Here is an 18,760-nt window from a genome sequence, read left to right as displayed (position 1 = left end):
TTCAATCTGTGGAATGCCTCTGGAATTGAGAGAATATCAAGCAGAAGATACTTTGCTGATGCCATACTTTGGAGATGTGTGTGAACATCAATAATGAATACAGTAGCAAATTTGGCTATCAGTAGGGAAGAGCAATTAGAACACCATTAGGCTCTTAAAATAATTCAATGGCAATTGTAATTTTGTTTAGTATTGTTTCCTGGTATTTGTCAGGAGTAAAAGGAGAGTTTGGAAGAAGAACAAAAAATCTTCTGCTAGTTCAAAGCTATATCACAGATTAGTATGGATTGGATTTGGGAAGAGATTCCTAGAAATATATTTGGAGGAGGCACTAGTTTTTTTATATCTTATACTAAAACCAGACCAGACTTTCAGCTCTTGTCAATACATACCTGACAGGTAATGTTCAGCACCATCAGATCAGTTGGATTACCAGACTTTTTATGAGGGGAGAGATAAATAGTCTTTATTTATAAGGTTTTGCATCCCCTTTCCATTTCCTTTAGGCTTCCCCCGATCCTGCCCACATTCATTTATAAACAAATTATTTTTTTAATCTAATCATGTAATTATAATTGTATTAGAATTACTATTTTTTATGTATCATTTTTCTTTTATCTCCCCATTTCATCCATTACTTTCTCCTTTTTGCTAAGTTCCTTTGTGCTATCCTTCGGCCACAGAAAATAATTTAAATAATAATTACATTCAAGAAAGCAGCTGTTTCTCGCAGATAGTTAAGATCCACAAGGAGATCATCTATGAATTTAGAAAGTTAGAGAGAAAATTTCACTCTGAAGATCAACCAGGATGATTTGGAATTTTGAACAGTTTATAGAAAGAGAAGGTAAAGTAGTAGTAGTAGTTGTAGTAGTAGTACTAATAATACAGTCACAAAAACCTAAAAAAGTGCTGTGCAAAATATTTTGATTCAATCCTGTACCTACACCTTCAAGTGAATATAGAAATCAAAATTCTTCTAAAATAGCTGAATAATTTTAGCTTGCAACTAGCAGCCATTTCTAATCCCAGAAAAATGGGTTTTTCTTACTAGCAGCTGCAAATAGTAACGCCCTCCCGCCCCCTTGTAAACATAGGTATGATCTAATCCAGGTCATAAATAGATTTTATTTTAACCAGTGGCAAAATTACTTTCCTATTATTTGAAATTTACTTATGAGCTATAGAAACTCAATGGTTTCCAAATGTTTAATAAAACTAACATAAATTTCATTGGTAACTCATTTATACCTGCTGTACTAAATGAAAATGCCAGTGTACCGTAGGTATAAATTAGAATATTTTTTTCCATCATCTACACATGCATTTTACATGCAACTAAAATATATGGACTCATACAAGTGCCTTTCTTCCCGACTAATTTATTCTTTAAAAAATATTTAAAGGGTTTTCAAAATGTCCATGCCTTGATATGTATGACTGAAAGGGTTACTTAGCTTTGAACAAAACCAACAAAATGTTATTTAAGTTTGACATGAGGAAGGCTGAGAACATCTGTGCTGTCTCCTGGCTTGCAAATACTTTGAGATGATCTTGACATTCCAGTCCTTAGAGAGTCAGTAGAGAGAGTTGTTTCCACTAATGGGTGGGTAATGGCTTCAAAAGTTTCATTTTCTCTCTCTGTTTCCAAATCTTCATCAGTTATAAATAATTTTGATTCCCTCCATTTGCTATATAGTTCTTGGCTACTTCTTGAACTACTGGTATCACTTCCAGAAATCTGTAGACTCAGTTCTTCAGCTGTTGACTGTATAAGGTTTTGTACTGACAGTGATTTTCCTATATCCATTTGTACCGTTGGTTTCACAGAGACTAGAGGTTCACTCTCTGTGTCAAGGCTTTTTCTCCATGAAAGATCCTTTGTCACACTGGACTGTGAACTTTGTCCATTATCCTTTGAAGCAACAAGGCAAGTGGTGACATCAGAAGTATTTTCCTGTGTGTTAACAGGAATAAAATTAATAGGCTGCAGCCTATTGATATGCTTTACTGATGAAAAGGGGGGTATCTGTAATGTAGTGGGTGCTGTTGGCTTAGATGTCTGATTTATTTGGTTTAGTGCATTATTAGTGGACACAGTTACAGATCCATCGCTTGGCACCTGTGTGGCTTGACTATGCATAGTTGGACTAAAGGCATAGTAAGCTTGAGTGTTGAATTCATTTGGTGTCAATATAAGCTGTAGGCCACATGGCATGTTGACACTGGCTGATCTGGAAACAGATCCACTAGTCTGAGCAGAATTAGACAAATCTTTACTATCTACAGGACTCTGGTAACCAGAGGTTTGATCACATTCAAAAGGCGGCATTTGAAACGAAGCTAAAGTCAATGCGGACACAGATCCTTTCTTCAAAACCTGTTGATAAATGTCTAGTAGTGAATCTAATTTTGATTCAATAGATTGGACCTAGAGATAGAAGAAGAACAAATATTTAGGATCGTTGATGTTTATAAACTAAGATTCATGTCATTAAAATAATATTTGTAACCTGTAGTACATATTTTATCATGTATGATATAGTGATAGGGAATTTTATATCTTTAATCACAAAATAATATATTGCAAAGAAAAATTTGAATTTTGTTCAATCATTACATGATTTCTTTTGCAAAAGATAATTTTTATGAAAAACACATGGTTCAAGTTGTCATTTATTCCAACCAATCCCTAATAAATTATACTAAAATGATGCAAATTCATGAGATATTTCTATGTATCATGTAGAATATGAATTGCAGCCATCCAGATTTATTCTGTGTATATTTCATAATAATAGTACAATGATAAAATTGTGCAAAATGCCACTGACATTTTGGAGTTCGCTAAAATAATTTTGCACAGTCATACTATTGTTATGAAAAAATGGAAATTAGGTAGAAAACATTAGCAATGAATTTTATTCATAAAATTGTTGTTCAGTAATATAAGGAAGCCTCATGCTCTTTTAAGTTGCATTACCTGTTTTTCTACCTTGACTACACGCCCTAACATGCTGAGGTCATCAGTTGTCTCATTCTCTACAGTATTTTTTTCTCGACTTCTTTTATCGGTGGTAATTTGTCCCCTTCCAAGAATCTGATCAACCCTGCAAGATAATTAAATATAGAAATATGCATAAAAGGCTTCAAAAGGCAATAATTTGGGGGCCTAAGTAAATATATATTTTTAATTATTTGGCAAACGTATACTTATATTTTTATTTGGGGCAAACGTATTAACCTGAATATTTTAACACTTTCCATTGTGATCATTTCTAAATGTATGTATGTAATCTAAATAGTTTATCTAAATGTGACTAAGACTAACAAATGTATTCGTTGTTCCTGCTGTATACAATACTCTGTTACAGATGAATTATTATCAGAAGAACCTGCCAAAATCAACTTGTAGCTTTCCAGTGGTCAGAATTGATAAAAGTTGATAATACTAAAAAAGTTTTAGTGGATATAAATCAGGTTGTAGGAAAGAAGGGCACAGTAAGGAAATAGAACAGAACAGAACAGAATTCTTTAGTGGCCAAGTATGATTGGACACACAATGAATTGGTCTCTAGGGCATACCCTCTCAGTGTACATACAAGCAAGAAGTGATAAATCGTGATCATAGTAATAAAATACAACCATCATAAATAATAAGATACAACACTCAGTGAAGTCACAGAGTACTAAATAATCAATCAACATAAATCATGATAGGATACTTAATAAAAGCAACAACATAAATCATGGGATACAAACAACAAAGTTATACTCATAAGAAGCTTAGGAAATAGGTAATAGGAAAGATGAGAAGGATAATACTATTCGTAATATGGCCCTACTAGGTGATTTGACACCCAAGGGCATAAGACGGGGTTATGGGAATTAGAGTGATGACATTGGGGGGGGGGGGACCGCCTTTGTGCCTTGCGGTTGTTTTGCCGTGCAATGCCCTATAGCATCGTCTTGAGGGAAGAAGTTGAAACAGTTTATGTCCAGGATGTTATGGCTCTGACGTCCTGGACATAAACAGAATGAAATATATGACTACTATATGAAAAATGAAAATGAAATATGAAAAAAAAACCAGATGAAATACGACTACCACAAAAAATTAAGTGTCTTGAAATATATGACTCCGTTTATGTGATACTACAAAAGGATTTTACGTGAGACTACTTTATAAAACGACTTTTTTGTCCTCTTACCGAGACTGGAGACTTTTAATTCTACACAGCATATCCAGGTGACCTGCTGAATACTGTTCAATGACATCTTTGACATCATAGGGACGTAAAGTTTCTTTAAACTTCCTTTTGGCAACGTGAAATTTCATGATTCTATAGAAGCAATATTATGTCAAATCAGTAATTCGTCTATCTTTTAGACATTTAAAAAGCTGACAATAGTTTATTCTGATGGGGTTACATTCAAAATACCGTACACACTGAACCAGATTCTATCCTGGTGAAGAATGCTAATTTTTCTTTGACTGACAACCAATGCAAAAAGTATTTAAGGTATTAACATTTGTTATTGCTTTGAGAATTACTATGTCTGTGCCTGTGGAAACCCTCCAAATAGTTTAGGTATTTAGGTATTTATTGGGATTTATATGCCGCCCTTTTCCCTGAGGGGACTCAGGGCGGCTTACAACCACAGGGGAGGGGAAGTGCAAGGTCAAAACAAAACAATATGTGAACAACAGAAAAATAATAAAACCCAACTTTCATTCAGCAATCAAACAAAACACTCGGGCGGGTAATTAGGAGCCTATCCCCAGGCCTGCTGGGAGAGCCAGATCTTGAGGGCTGCGCGGAAGGTCTGGATAGTGGTGAGGGTGCGGATCTCCATGGGGAGCTCGTTCCACAGGGTCGGGGCAGCAACAGAAAAGGCTCTCCTCCGTGTGGTCGCCAGTCGGCATTGACTGGCAGATGGAATTCGCAGGAGGCCCAGTCTGTGCGATCTAATTGGTCGATTTAGGGAGGTAATCGGCAGAAGGCGGTCTCTCAAGTACCCAGATCCACTACCATGGAGTGCTTTAAAGATGGTCATCAGTATCCTGAAGCGCACCCGGAGACCAACAGGCAGCCAGTGCAGCTCACGGAGGACAGGTGTAACGTGGGCGAACCGCGGTGCGCCCACTATCACTCGCGCGGCTGCATTTTGGACTAGCTGTAGTCGCCGGATGCACTTCAGGGGCAACCCCATGTAGAGCCCATTGCAGTATTCCAGTCTAGAGATCACAAGGGCTCGAGCGACTGTTGTGAGAGCCCCCCGATCTAAGTAGGGCCGCAACTGACGGACCAGGCGAACCTGGGCAAATGCCCCCCTGGTCACAGCCGACAGCTGGTGATCAAGAGTCAGCTGTGGATCCAGGAGGACTCCTAAGTTGCGGACCCTATCTGAGGGGTATAGAATTTGACCCCCCAGCCTAAGCGTTGGTATATTAGCCAAATTATTGGGGGGGAAACACAACAGCCACTCGGTCTTATCCGGGTTGAGCACCAGTTTGTTAACACTCATCCAGTTCTTAACGGCCTCCAGCCCCTGGTTCATCACGTCCACCGCTTCATTGAGTTGGCACGGGGCGGACAGATACAATTGTGTATCGTCCGCATATTGATGGTATTTTATACCGTGCCTCCGAATGATCTCGCCCAGCGGTTTCATGTATATGTTAAATAGTAGGGGTGATAGGACCGAACCCTGGGGTACCCCACATGTTAGGGGCCTCAGGGACGATCTCTGCCCCCCGACTAACACCGACTGCGACCTGTCCGAGAGGTAGGAGGAGAACCACCGCAAAACAGTGCCTCCCACTCCCACCTCCCGCAGTCGTCGCAGAAGGATACCATGGTCGATGGTATCGAAAGCCGCTGAGAGGTCAAGGAGAACCAGGATGGACGCATAGCCTCCATCTCTGGCCCTCCAGAGATCATCGGTCAATGCGACCAAAGCGGTTTCTGTGCTGTAACCAGGTCTGAAGCCGGACTGGAAGGGGTCAAGATAGCTAGCTTCCTCCAAGGTCCGTTGAAGCTGAAAGGCCACCACCTTCTCAACAACCTTCCCAATAAAGGGAAGGTTGGAGACAGGACGAAAGTTGTTTAAAATGGCTGGATCTAACGATGGTTTCTTCAGGAGGGGTCTCACCACCGCCGTTTTGAGTACGGCGGGGAAGTGCCCCTCCCGAAGGGAGGCGGTGACAACCGCCTGGATCCAGCCATGTGTCACCTCCCTGCTGTTAGCCACCAGCCAGGAGGGACACGGGTCCAAAATACAAGTGGAGGCACTTACAGCTCGGATGGCCTTGTCCACATCCCCAGAGGCAACTTCCTGGAACTCAACCCAGAGCTGATGTGGCAAATAGTCCTCCTGTGTCTCAGCTGGATCTACTGCGGTGGAGTCCAGGTCCGATCGAAACCGAGCTACTTTGTCCGCCAAGAATTGAGCATAGTCCTCAGCCCTACCCTGCAAGGGGTTTCCCGCCTCCCTCCTATTAAGGAGGGAGCGGGTTATCCTAAACAGGGCGGCTGGGCGCGACTCGGCGGACGCAACCAGGGAAGAAATATATGATCTTTTTGCAGTTCTTAATGCTCGGACATAGTCCCTGGTGCAGGTAGTTAAGAGTGCTCGGTTTGCTTCGGACCTGTCAGACCTCCACTGGTGCTCTAGGCATCTCCTCCGGCGTTTCTTCTCCCGGAGTTCCTCGGTGAACCAGGGAACTCTCCGGGATCCACTGACCCGGAGGGGCCGTAGTGGCGCAATCCGGTCGAGAGACTCCGACGCCGCCGAGTGCCAGGCGGCGGCCAGAGTCTCCGCCGAACTGTGGGCGAGGGTATCAGGAATAACCCCAAGCTCCGTCTGGAACCTCAGAGGGTCCATAAGTCGCCTGGGGCGGAACCACCTGGTCGGTTCCTCCTCCCTACGGTGGGGGTTTGGCCTCCGGAAGTCAAGCCTCAGTAGGCAATGGTCTGACCACGACAGGGGTATGATCTCATTACCCCTCAGACCAAGATCACACATCCACTGCTCCGAGAGGAATACGAGGTCGAGCATGTGACCCGTTGCGTGGGTTGGGCCCCGAATTACTTGGGTCAAGCCCATGGCTGTCATGGAAGCCATGAACTCCTGCGCCCCATCAGAGCGTTCACCGAGCGATGGCAAATTGAAGTCCCCCAGAACTATAAGCCTGGGGAACTCAACTGCCAGCTCGGCTACTGACTCGAGGAGCGAGGGGAGGGATGCTGCAACGCAGTTGGGAGGCAGGTACGTTAGCAGCAAACCCACTTGACCCTTGAGGTCCAACTTTATCAGCAGGGACTCACACCCGACAAGCTCCGGAGCAGGGACCCTACGAGGTAACAGAGATTCCCGGATTACAATAGCCACACCGCCACCCCTTCCCTGGGCTCTCGGCTGATGAAGCACCTGAAATCCCTCTGGGCACATCTCTACAAGGGGGACTCCTCCTTCTGTGCCCAGCCAGGTTTCAGTAATACATGCCAGGTCTGCCCTCTCGTCAACAATTAAGTCCCGGACGAGGGGAGCTTTGTGAACAACAGACCTGGCATTTAGCGACAACAGCCTGAGACCAGGGTCCTGACTACTCGCGCCATCTGGTCTTGGAGTGGGACTCCTAGGGCCGGAAGGAGGGATCTCTGTAATGTAGCGAACCCTCCTTCCCCGGTAATGGCCAGCCCTAAGGTCCCCGCCGTATCTGCCTCTCCCTGTCACGACCGCTATGCTCCGACCCACTCCCATGTCCATGGTCCCCCCAACCACCCCGGTTCCTCCCGCCTTCCCCAGCAGGTCCTCCGAGTCAAACATTCTCATTTATCCACTCTAACAATTCCCACATAAAAATTTAAAACATATAAAATACAGAGGTAACAATTACTAAAAGTGGGCCATTCATTCAATTCTATTCAACTCCCATACACTCAACATTCTATTTAAAATTGCGCAGTTATAGTATATAATAATATGGAAACAGTGGAGGAAGCGATGGTCTGCTCCTCTCCCTTCTTATGTCCTGGGGAACTGTCCTTAGCCACCAAGTCAAAAGTACGTAGTATATAAGGTGGCTGTAGACAAACAAGATTGAGTATAGAGCTCCAAAGTTCGTAAACGGCATCCATATAGTCTTGCCCCACTGGTGGAGGTTAGCGGGCTGTATATTCGAGAGTCTCTTTCCCAAAGATATATAAGGGCCCCAATGTAGGAGACCAGAGTTCGAGACTAACTTGCACCGCTCTTGCAAATGGAAGGAAAAATGCTGGTATTCTCGGGGTTCAGTTCTTATCCCTGCAGTCGCCATCCTCTATTGCTCCCTGCCGGTTGGCCACAGTCCCACTCCTCCTAATGGTTAGGTGAGCAGGGAGTTAGGTCCGGAGGGGGCTATAACGATGATAAATAGTAAAACAGCAGATGATAAATAGTAAAAATAGGTAACGGATAATAAAGTGAGCAGAAATAGATCCGAGGGGAGGGGGGGCGTCTAGGGCAATAGCAAGCACGTCCATTCAGTCTGCAGATTCAGTGCAGCCTCCAACAGCTTCCGACAGCCCCCTTCTTTAAAGTAAACTAAGTTGAAGATTCACCCCTCTCAGCTCACTAGTTACCAAGACTCACAATCTCAGTCACAACCACTCAGCTCCAGCATAGTCAGCAAGCTGGCCGGAGAGGAGGATGTAAAAATGAGTGCTGTGAGTCAGCTGTTTGGCGCCGCCATTTCCTCCACGCTTCCCTTCCAGCCTCGGCAGCCGCTGTTCCGCTGCTCTGGGATGACTGGTAGGACCAGGGGCCAGCAGGTAATTGGCCAGGGGGCTCACCAGCAGCACCAGGAGCTACCAGAAAAGACCAAAGATGGTAAGGTGGTGGGGGAGGCTCCGAACAGGCTCTGAACGCCCGCGCGCCGCTCTCACCGCCGCGCGCCGCCGTCGCCGCCGTCCTCGCACAGCTGGGTAGCCCGGGCTGCCGCTGTAGTAAAAATGCGAGCCTCCGGATTTCAGCAGGTCCTATGGATTCCGGAGCTCTTGGGCTCTCCCAGGAGCTGTTCCCAACAATTTTTGCGGTCCGTTTGGAGGCTTCCTGGTGCTTTTTCGCCAAGTTAATGTGGAGCGAAAAAGCCCGGTCGCCATTCCAAACCCGCACATGCGCAAACCTGTTCCTTTGTGGAATAAACCATTAATGGGTCAGAATCACACACAGTTGGCAAGACCTTCCCCAATTAACTTAATAAATTTTTCTATGAACATTCTTACCTTGAAGAACGAATGCAGTACTGCTATATCACAACAGAAAATCATGTAGAGATCTAAAAACTTTTATTCTTACTCATTTTAAATATATCTCAAACCATTCAATCGAATTCTGCAAGGGAAGCTATGAGAGCCCTGGTCATAAGTTAGTCCCCCCCCCCCCCGTGTTGTTGTAACTTCAAATGACTGCTAAATGAATGGTTGTAAGCTTAGGACTACCTATACCATAATAGCTTCACTGATCACATTAGGTATGTGAATTGTGAACTGTTACATCCAATCAAATACCTTGCTGTTGTATCCAATCTCATATATACTTTAATTTGCATAAATCTGTTCAAAAGGACTATAATCCTTTCTCTTTTTGGGCCTGCCTTTGTCTCCAGCACTATCAATAAGCCAACCCAAAGTGGTTTGACTTTAATGTTTTTACATGCCTCATAATGCTCCTGAAATGTTTGTTTGCTAAGATACAGCCCGTTTCTAAAGGGCACAAGGATGCAGCTGCTCCCATGTCCTCTTCTTGATCGCTGCCTTGGTGGGACATCTTTTGGGTTTTGGGGATTTGGTTGTGCTCCCCTTGGAAGGTATTAGCTCCGGGATGAGTGCGAAACTGAGATCTTGCTTAATGTCAGGGCTGCTTCCCTCAGTAACCAAGAAAGAAACCACTCAACTCCATTTTGCAGAATTAAGAGTACTTTTACTGGTTATGAGTAGATAGTAGCTAAGCAAAGCAAGATCTGAGGCAAAAGCGCGCGTAATCATAGATATCAATATGTGACCCAACCCTCTCCCCTTGGTAACCCCATCCCATAGTCCAGTCTGAACACCCCACAGGTGTCGTGTGGGAGACATCTTCAAAAATCATCATCAGGTTGGTATGCCGGACAGGTGGCCTTGGCGGCAACTCCTCTCTCTGCAGCATGTGCAGTAGATGGTGAGAACAACTCCCTTTTTACAGTCACTCCTGCACAGAACAATTCCCCCACCCAAATACCCCACTCCCCTTTTCAATGGCAGCCGAAACAGAGCAAAACAGGCTGACAAAAGGTTTCCCCTGTCCAGTCGTGTCCGACTAAGGGGCGTGTTTCTTAGCCAAGGGAGACAGTATTGTTTGAAGACACTTCTGTTATACAGTATGCTGAAGTGCATGGAACACTGTTAGCTTCCCACCGAAATAGTACCTATTTATCTTCTCACGCATGCTTTTGAATTGCTAGTGGGCAGGAGCTTACCCCATTGTGTGGCGCTTGGGTATCAAACCTGGGCTTTCAGCTTTCCAGTTGACAAGCTCCACATCTTTAAATGCTGAGCCATTATTAAGATAAATTATTAAATTTATTTATGGATTTAATTTCTTATTAATCATTAATCATTACCCACATACTTATTTAAACTACCAGAATTTTTATTTAATTACTTTTTGCCCCTGATTTTGAAAACTATTCTAAAATAGAGTCCCTGAATATACCTTTCTAAAGCTTTCCCTGTTCAGTTTCCACTCATTGAAATAAGAGCAATCTTAAGAGGCTTGGTTGCTTGATTCAGCTTAATAATCGTAGAAAAGGAAAAATGAGGAAATCAGTCATGACATATATCTTCTCCAGCCTTTTACATCGGGTATAATTATATACCGTATTTTTCGGAGTATAATTTGCACCTTTTTCCCTCAAAAAAGAGGCTGAAAATCTGGGTGCGTCTTATACACTGAATATAGCATTTTTTGCCTCCCGAAACTCCTCCCCATGCATAGCCTTTAGGAGACTTGCAGAGTGTTCCTGGGGGCTGGGGAGGGCAGAAATGAGCAAAAAATGGGCCATTTTTTTGCTCAATTTTGCTCCCTCCTCCAGCCTCCAGGAGCACTCTATAAGCCTCCAAATGCTATGCATGTCCTTTTTTTGGACAAAAAACGGGCCCGTTTTCATAACAAACAGGCCATTTTTTGCTCATTTTTGGGTGCCCTCACCCCTCAGGAGTACTCTACAAGCCTCCTAAAGACTATTCATGCCATTTTTGGGGGGGGGGGGGAAACAGGCCAGTTTTCGCAAAAATGGGCCGTTTTGGGGAGGTCTGAAGACACTTTTTTTTAATTTGCCTCTTCAAAACCTTGGTGCATTTTATACTCCAGTGCATCTTATACTCCAAAAATACAGTAAGTGCCTGTTTTTACTGATCATGTAAGCAAGGTGGAATGAATTGATACAACCTCCACTATCGGGGTACATTAATTTTCCCATGGGGCAACATGAGAAATTGGGACCGTTGTGGAGGGCTGTTGCATTCTGTACTGACACCCTGCCCTCTAAATGCTGTTCTGCCTGACGCCACAAGCACACCAATGGTCCTCCACTGCTGGTACCCCACCCAGCCGCTGCTACTGCCAGACAGGGATGACACTGGATACGGCCTGGGAAGCTGTAATGTACCCAGATCTAATATATAGTAAATTCAGTTTTCACATCAATGTGCAAGTGATGTTCCGTACATCATATAATCACAGATTCTTAGCAATGGAAGGGAACTTAAAGGTCATGCCTTGCCCTACCCCGTTCAGTTCTTTTGTTAATATTATCTGTTTTTGGAGCATTAGACTATGCTAATGAGATCAATAGGAGTGCGTCTTAAGTGTGCATTTTTACGTGACCCGACAAATGCGTGCACGACAAAAGCGTGATGACAAAACCGTGGTGCTAAAACCGTGACATCATCAACGCGCCAACAACAGCGCGCCGACAGAAGCGCGATTTAAGTTAAGGTAAGGGTTAGGGTTAGGTTTAGGGTTAGGGTTAGGTTTAGAGCGTGCTTCTGTTGGCGCGCTGTTGTCAGCGCGCTTCAGCGCTCATTTGTCAGCGCGGTTTAGAACTCGCGGTTTTGTCACCGCAGTTTAGTTGGGCGCCCTTTTGTTGGGCGCCCTTTTGTTGGTGAACCCATTTTTCTTACCTGATAGCTCGGATAACTGTTTTAAGTGCTGGAGTTAGATCTTCTACTGATACATCACACTGACATCCTCTTTCATCATATAGGTCATCAGCACCAAGATTGGCCTCAGCTTCAAGAGAAAAGAATTACATAAACAGTATGTACAGTTACAGAATGCAAATCTATATTAACAAAGCTAATAATTGCATCAGATGAATATGAAATACAGCAAGGAAAACTGAACCAATGTAATATGAAAGGGTTTCATTGCAAGCAATAAAGTTGCAGAACAGTCCAGGCATGAAGTCTTACCTTATCAACCACCTCCAGCAGTGAGCTCCCCTCAGACTCCAAGCCAAGTGGCAAGTTTTAGTAATCTTAGAGACAGCCGAAAGGATGGGGGCAGTTTTCACCTCCAGTGCAGTGGAGGATTAACAGGGCAGGATTGGAAGCACAGTGAAAAAGGCTCTTCTTCTCCTTGAACCCTACCTGCTGGAATTCCTTGGCGGACAGGGTCTGTAGCAAGCCTTTTCCACTGGGCAGGTTAGTCCCATGGGGGTGAGATGGCTCCTCAGATACCCTGGACCCAAGCCGTGTAGGACTTTAAAGGTAATAATACCTTGAATTGGACCCAGAAGCAAATTGGTAACCAATGCAGTTTGTACAACAATGGTGTTCTAGAAACTGCTGCATTTTATATCAGCCATAACCTCTGACTGCTCTTTAAGGGTAGCTTCATGTAGAGCACATTGCAATAATCCAACCGGGAAATAAAAGGGCATAGTGACTATGCACAGGTCCTTATAATCCACTAAGGGTGCAAATGACAGGCAAAACAAAGTTGCACAAGGGTCCTCCTGGCCGTGACTGCCACTTGCTCTTAGAGCAGGAGTAGCGAGTGGAGGAGAACCCACAGCAGAGGTGGGTTCCTACCAGTTCGCACCTATTCAGTAGAACTGGTTCGTCAAATCTACCGAACCGGTTAGAAGAGGTTCCACCAGTGGACCCGGAAAGCAGGCCACACCTACAGAAGAGATTCTGTAGTGCAATCAGAACATTGCATGTGTTGAAGTTGTTTTAACGCAAACCAAAGATGCCTTTTAAAAAACAAGTTTACATCCTATTCTTATGCATGCCAGTGCTGTGTGTGAGGTAATTTAAGGTGGTTCTGACAAGTGTCGTCGGCATCTTCATATCCGGTCACATGGGCGGCAAGTCACTCCCATCCGATCACATGGATGGCAAGCCACTCCCACAAAGGAGGCCACACCCACAGAGTAGGTTTGAACAATTTTTGAAACCCACCACTGACCCTCAGGTGGAGGAGAACCCTCCAGGCACTGAAAAATGGCACTCTTGCCTGGATCAGGGGAGATGGAGATATAAAGCTGGGTATCATCAGCGTGCTGACATTCCATCCCATGATGTCAGATGATCTTGTTCAACCGTTTTGTGTAGTTGTTAAAAAAGGAACAGAGACTGTGAGCCCTGTGATACTTCACAAAGTAGTGGCCATGGGCTGGATTGCTTGCTCCCTATCAACTGCGATTGGGACTGGCCTTGGAGAAAGGGATTGAACCAGTGCAATACTGGGCCACACAGCCCCAAACCCCTTAATCAGCTCAAAAGGATAATATGGTCAATGGTACAAAGCTGCTAAGAGATTAAGGAGATCAAGGATGGATGCACTACCTTTATCATGCTTTTGCCAGAAATCATTTACAAGTGCAACCTAGGATCTATCATCTATCTATCTATCTATCTATCTATCTATCTATCTATCTATCTATCTATCTATCTATCTATCTATCTATCTTATCTATCTATCTATCTTATCTATCTTATCTATCATCTATCTATCTATCTATCTATCTATCATCTATCTATCATCTATCTATCTATCTATCTATCTATCTATCTATCTATCTATCTAATAGCAATAGCAGTTAGACTTATATACCACTTCATAGGGCTTTCAGCCCTCTCTAAGCGGTTTACAGAGTCAGCATATTGCCCCCAACAACAATCTGGGTCCTCATTTTACCCACCTCGGAAGGATGGAAGGCTGAGTCAACCCTGAGCCGGTGAGATTTGAACAGCCGAACTGCAGAACTGCAGTCAGCGGAAGTAGCCTGCAGTGCTGCATTTAACCACTGCGCCACCTCGGCTCTTACATCTATCTATCTATCTATCTATCTATCTATCTATCTATCTATCTATCTATCTATCTATCTATCTATCTATCTATCTATCTATCTTATCTATCTATCTATCTATCTATCTATCTATCTATCTATCTATCTATCTATCTATCTATCTATCTACCTACCTACCTACCTACCTACCTACCTACCTACCTACCTACCTACCTATCATGTTTCTAAACTGCCCATATCCTTCAAGAGATGCTGTTTCTGTCCCATAACATGGCCTGAAACCTGACTGGAAGGGGTCCACATAATCCATTTCATCCAGGACCTTCTGGAGCTACAGTTTTCCCACCAATTTCCCTACCTCTCATATATGTCACTTTTTAAATACATCTACAAGGCTGAGATTTTTATAATATTTTTATTGAAGTGTAAAATTACAGGTAAGAAACTAATACAAAGGAGAACCTAAACTAGAAAAATAGAATGTGCAAAAGGGAAAAGGAGGGGAAGGGAAAACATATAAAAAGGAAAAGAAAAAAAACACCTTTCCCTTAATTAAGATAAGTGTAAACATTTATAAACTTAAAACATTCTCTTATATTTCAACCAAAATGCTCTTCATCTCATAATCTCATATTTTATCTATTGGCAATAAAACTTCATCTTTCAATCTCAATAAGCAAAAATCCATTCAGAGCTACCAGAAATATCCATCCATCCATCCATCCATCCATCCATCCATCCATCCATCCATCCATCCATCCATCCATCCTTAGAACAAGCCTTTCATAATTATTTCCTCTACTTTACAGAATACCTTGTCATTTTCTCTAAAACTTTATTCCCATGTCATATTTCACATCTATAAATAAATCCTTAAAATCTCATCATTCAAACTTAATCAAGAGAAATTCCATTAGGAGCTACTAGAAAAAAAAAACTAATTGAAAATATTAATATTTAACCCCTTCAAATGATGTCCCACAAATTAATTTCTTTTCATCTCTTCTCAATTATAATATCACAGTTTAGCCCTTTCCCTAAAAATACAAAACTCTCTTCTTCTCATATCTTATCCATAAACAAGTCTTTAAAGCCTCATCATTCAGTTCTAGTCAACAAAAAAACAAAAACAACCAACCACTAAAAGCTGTTAGAAAAGAGAGGATGATACACAACTTAACCTTAATCAAAAAGGCCCACTTTGCACACAGCAAAGCTGAAATTTTGAATGCCTGTGATGTTTTGCTGCATAATGACAGTATTGCATAATTAAACAGCTTTTCAGGCCAGCAGGCACATTTGAAATTTTGAGAAAATGCTTGCGGGCAATTAAAACAAACTGGCTGTAATGCTGTGGTAAAGGTTTGTCTATTCATACAATGATTGCTGTAATGGCACTCATGGAAAAACTGTTTGCCAGAATAAGGATGAAGTTGTTCACTAGGTCCTGTTTCAGCCTCCAGGAAGCTCTTTACTGCATGGTACACAGATTACCTTGTCTTTTTTAAAAGTATTTTTATTGCTCGTTAATAATAACACAAAAAAGAATAAAAGAAATAAAAACAAAAAGTGCTTTAACAAAAAAGTGAAAGAAATGTGACAAAGAAATATATGTGTCATTATAACAAGAACAGTGACAATTCTATATGTATTTGTCTAATGCAGATATTATTCAAATTGTGTGTTTCTAATATGTTTATATGATGTATGTTTAATACGTTTATATCATTTTTTTTAACCAGCTGTATTCTGTATAAATGAGTCCTGTATTTCATTATACTTATCTGTACAAAGTCTATGTCTATAGGCAATCCATTCATAGATGGCAACCCGGATTGTTGTTGGGGGCAATATGCTGACTCTGTAAACCGCTTAGAGAGGGCTGAAAGCCCTATGAAGCGGTATATAAGTCTAACTGCTATTGCTATATTATGTTCTTCCTGCTCCCCGGTAAGTATAGTCTGCTGGGAAGTCGCCCCATGGGGACCCGTAAAGGATACAAAGATCCAAATGTTCAGTCATTTGTCTTACACATAAGCCTGCCCGATTAGCTTTAGGGTCTTTAAATTGTCTGGCATGCAAAGATTCATCTGTTACATTTTTATCATAGTGAATCTTAAACTGCTTATATAATGCTTGATCATTTGGACCCATCCTAGCGTTTAAGTCCCCCCCTAATATTATTGCAGCTTTGGGGAATTTGGCTGAACAGCCAAGAATAAAATCTTCTATGCTGTCCCAAATCTTGTTAATCACATTATTCTTATTAAGTGGAGGAATATAGATATTGAAAAGCAAAATCTCCACCTGTTTAAATAACAGTAATGAAGTTACAACCCAAAGTGGCAGTGGTACACATTTAAAATGCAAGGATGTATTAACTAATGTCACAATACCCCCCTTAGCTCTCCCCCCCACCTTGCTTGGGACAGCCAGAATTGAGTTAACCCAATAGCCATCTAACTGAATCTCTGTGGAGGCCCAGGTTTCCTGCAAGAAGAAGATGTCAAATTGTGATATATAGTCAAAAAAGAGTTGGTCTTTTGATGGGACAGACCAACCTGCTATATTCCAGGTTATAAGGGAAAGTGGGTCAACTTTTGGAGCTCATCAGGAAACTTGATTTATACAAAGGGAAGTTGTCTGGTTGTTACCATGGATTGAGGTGTCATCGCACACTGAATTGGTCTTCTTTAAAAATAGGGAGGACCCGTCTAGGTCATGTGTTTCTTGAGAAACTTGTTCAGGGTAAGAGGTTTTAGCACCAGCTAGCAGAGCTTGCCATTCCGAAGCCTCTTCTCTGGTTGTAGGACAAGGCGTTCTTAGGTAATCTTTCATTCTTTGCAATGGTGGCTCTGACGTGAGTTGACTCTCAGTATCTTGGTTTGGAGTTGGCGGTGCTGAAGGTGTCATGGGATTTTCACACAGGGATGAAAACATCTCCATCTCTATTGGGGTCTCTAATACCCCCTTTGGGTCTTGGCTTCTATTTTCTATGATTTTGTATTCATGTAATCTCTTGTCCTCTGTGGGGGATGTGAGAGGCTCAATTATTGGGGAAACCAGGTCTATTAGCGGCTCTGCTGTGTCCATTGTGACCAATAAGGATTTCTTTAAATTTTCTAACTTGTATAAGATATTGTCTTGTTATTTCCTTGGAGAGCACCAAAAGCGTTAATGAGGCCAGCTTCTGTGCTGTTAAGTATCTCTTCTCCGGGCAAGACTGGTTGACTCCCACTATCATTCTCTTTCTTTTCCAAGGTTGAAAATGAGGTGGTGTCATTCACCTTGGAGGCTTGCATGTTAGCTATCAACGGAATAACTCTTTCCACACCAAATACTTTGATGGGAAAGATTTGGAAGGAGGCTAAATATGCCTTCATCTTGAATAACATCTGTGGTATGGTGGGCTGTTTGAAAGACAGAAGGATCCGCTTCCAATTTGGGGCATTTCGAGGTCCTCAAAACTGCAGAGGAGAGTGTAGCTTACAGCTATTTTATTTCTCCAGTCTCAATGATAAAAATTTGAAGTGACAATAATATAAACCAGCAGAAGGAAATGCAGTTCCTGTCCTAGAGTTTTATAAATATATTTTAATTGCTTAATCTAATTGTCTAACAAATGAGCAGTCTTTCATATTTTCTAAAGCATTTTCCTGCTATGACTTGGAAACTTTCATTAAAAAACATCAGCTTGTGCTGCTTTCTATGTAATACAAACTTAGATATACGTATGATTAAACCCTGGAGAATTCTAAAACTATCAAAAAATAGAGAATATTGAGCTCATTGAATTATCCCCTTTATATTTAATAACTTCTCTATGACTATGAATACCCTTATTTTATGTCTGGGATTTAGTACCCACTGTCAGAGTTGCTGCTCTAAACTCTATTTGATGTTTCTTATACCAATTACAGGGCAGATGCATGAAATTCACCTGTCATTAGGAATTATGAGGCCTGGTCCAATATATCTGGAGGCTGCAAGGTTGGAGAAAGCTTCCCTGCAGGTGAACATATTAAACCTGCCTAACTTAGTTTATGAAGGCATTATTTATTTTCAGCAATATCTTCTGCAGTTTAATTTTGGCAATAATTTTGGAAATATTAATGCCCTTTCATTTCCTAGTGCTTTCAAAGCATTGGTAGTCAAGAAATATCACTCTAGATACAGAAATATTACTTTATCAATCTACTTGTTTGCTTTATGAGAGCTACCAGATGTTGGCATTAATCATGCACTAATTAAGATCTAAAACTTCATTTCCCTGTAAGCCCACTGCAGCTGCTATATGTTGCTCTGTAAAAAGTTGCAGACAGGTGTTGCATTTATGTCCCCCCTGCACTCTGAAGCACTGCAGGGCTGTAATATGTCAAATGCGTACTTGAGATGTCCAGTTCCCAAATGAAAGGTGTT

At 42.2% G+C, this 18,760-nt stretch overlaps 1 protein-coding gene across 5 annotated transcripts in view; it reads right to left on the bottom strand.

Annotated features, from left to right (window-relative positions):
* Nucleotides 1-1,480: 1,480 nt before the first annotated feature.
* Nucleotides 1,481-18,760, bottom strand: part of KCNQ5 (potassium voltage-gated channel subfamily Q member 5) — a 359,579-nt gene continuing 342,299 nt past the window's right edge. For 4 of the 5 annotated variants that reach the window (XM_032216260.1, XM_032216262.1, XM_032216261.1 and 1 more), the window contains 4 exons: nucleotides 12,207-12,315; nucleotides 4,212-4,343; nucleotides 2,984-3,110; nucleotides 1,481-2,431 (listed from right to left, as the gene is read on the bottom strand). In XM_032216260.1, the coding sequence (XP_032072151.1) occupies nucleotides 1,481-2,431; nucleotides 2,984-3,110; nucleotides 4,212-4,343; nucleotides 12,207-12,315 (1,319 nt within the window). The remainder of the gene's footprint in view (nucleotides 2,432-2,983; nucleotides 3,111-4,211; nucleotides 4,344-12,206; nucleotides 12,316-18,760) is intronic. The other variant, XM_032216264.1, reaches the window with a different exon arrangement.

This window comes from Thamnophis elegans, chromosome 4 (genome assembly GCF_009769535.1).
Source record: "Thamnophis elegans isolate rThaEle1 chromosome 4, rThaEle1.pri, whole genome shotgun sequence".
Classification (NCBI taxonomy): domain Eukaryota; kingdom Metazoa; phylum Chordata; class Lepidosauria; order Squamata; family Colubridae; genus Thamnophis; species Thamnophis elegans.
This window is presented reverse-complemented; position numbering and strand designations above follow the sequence as displayed.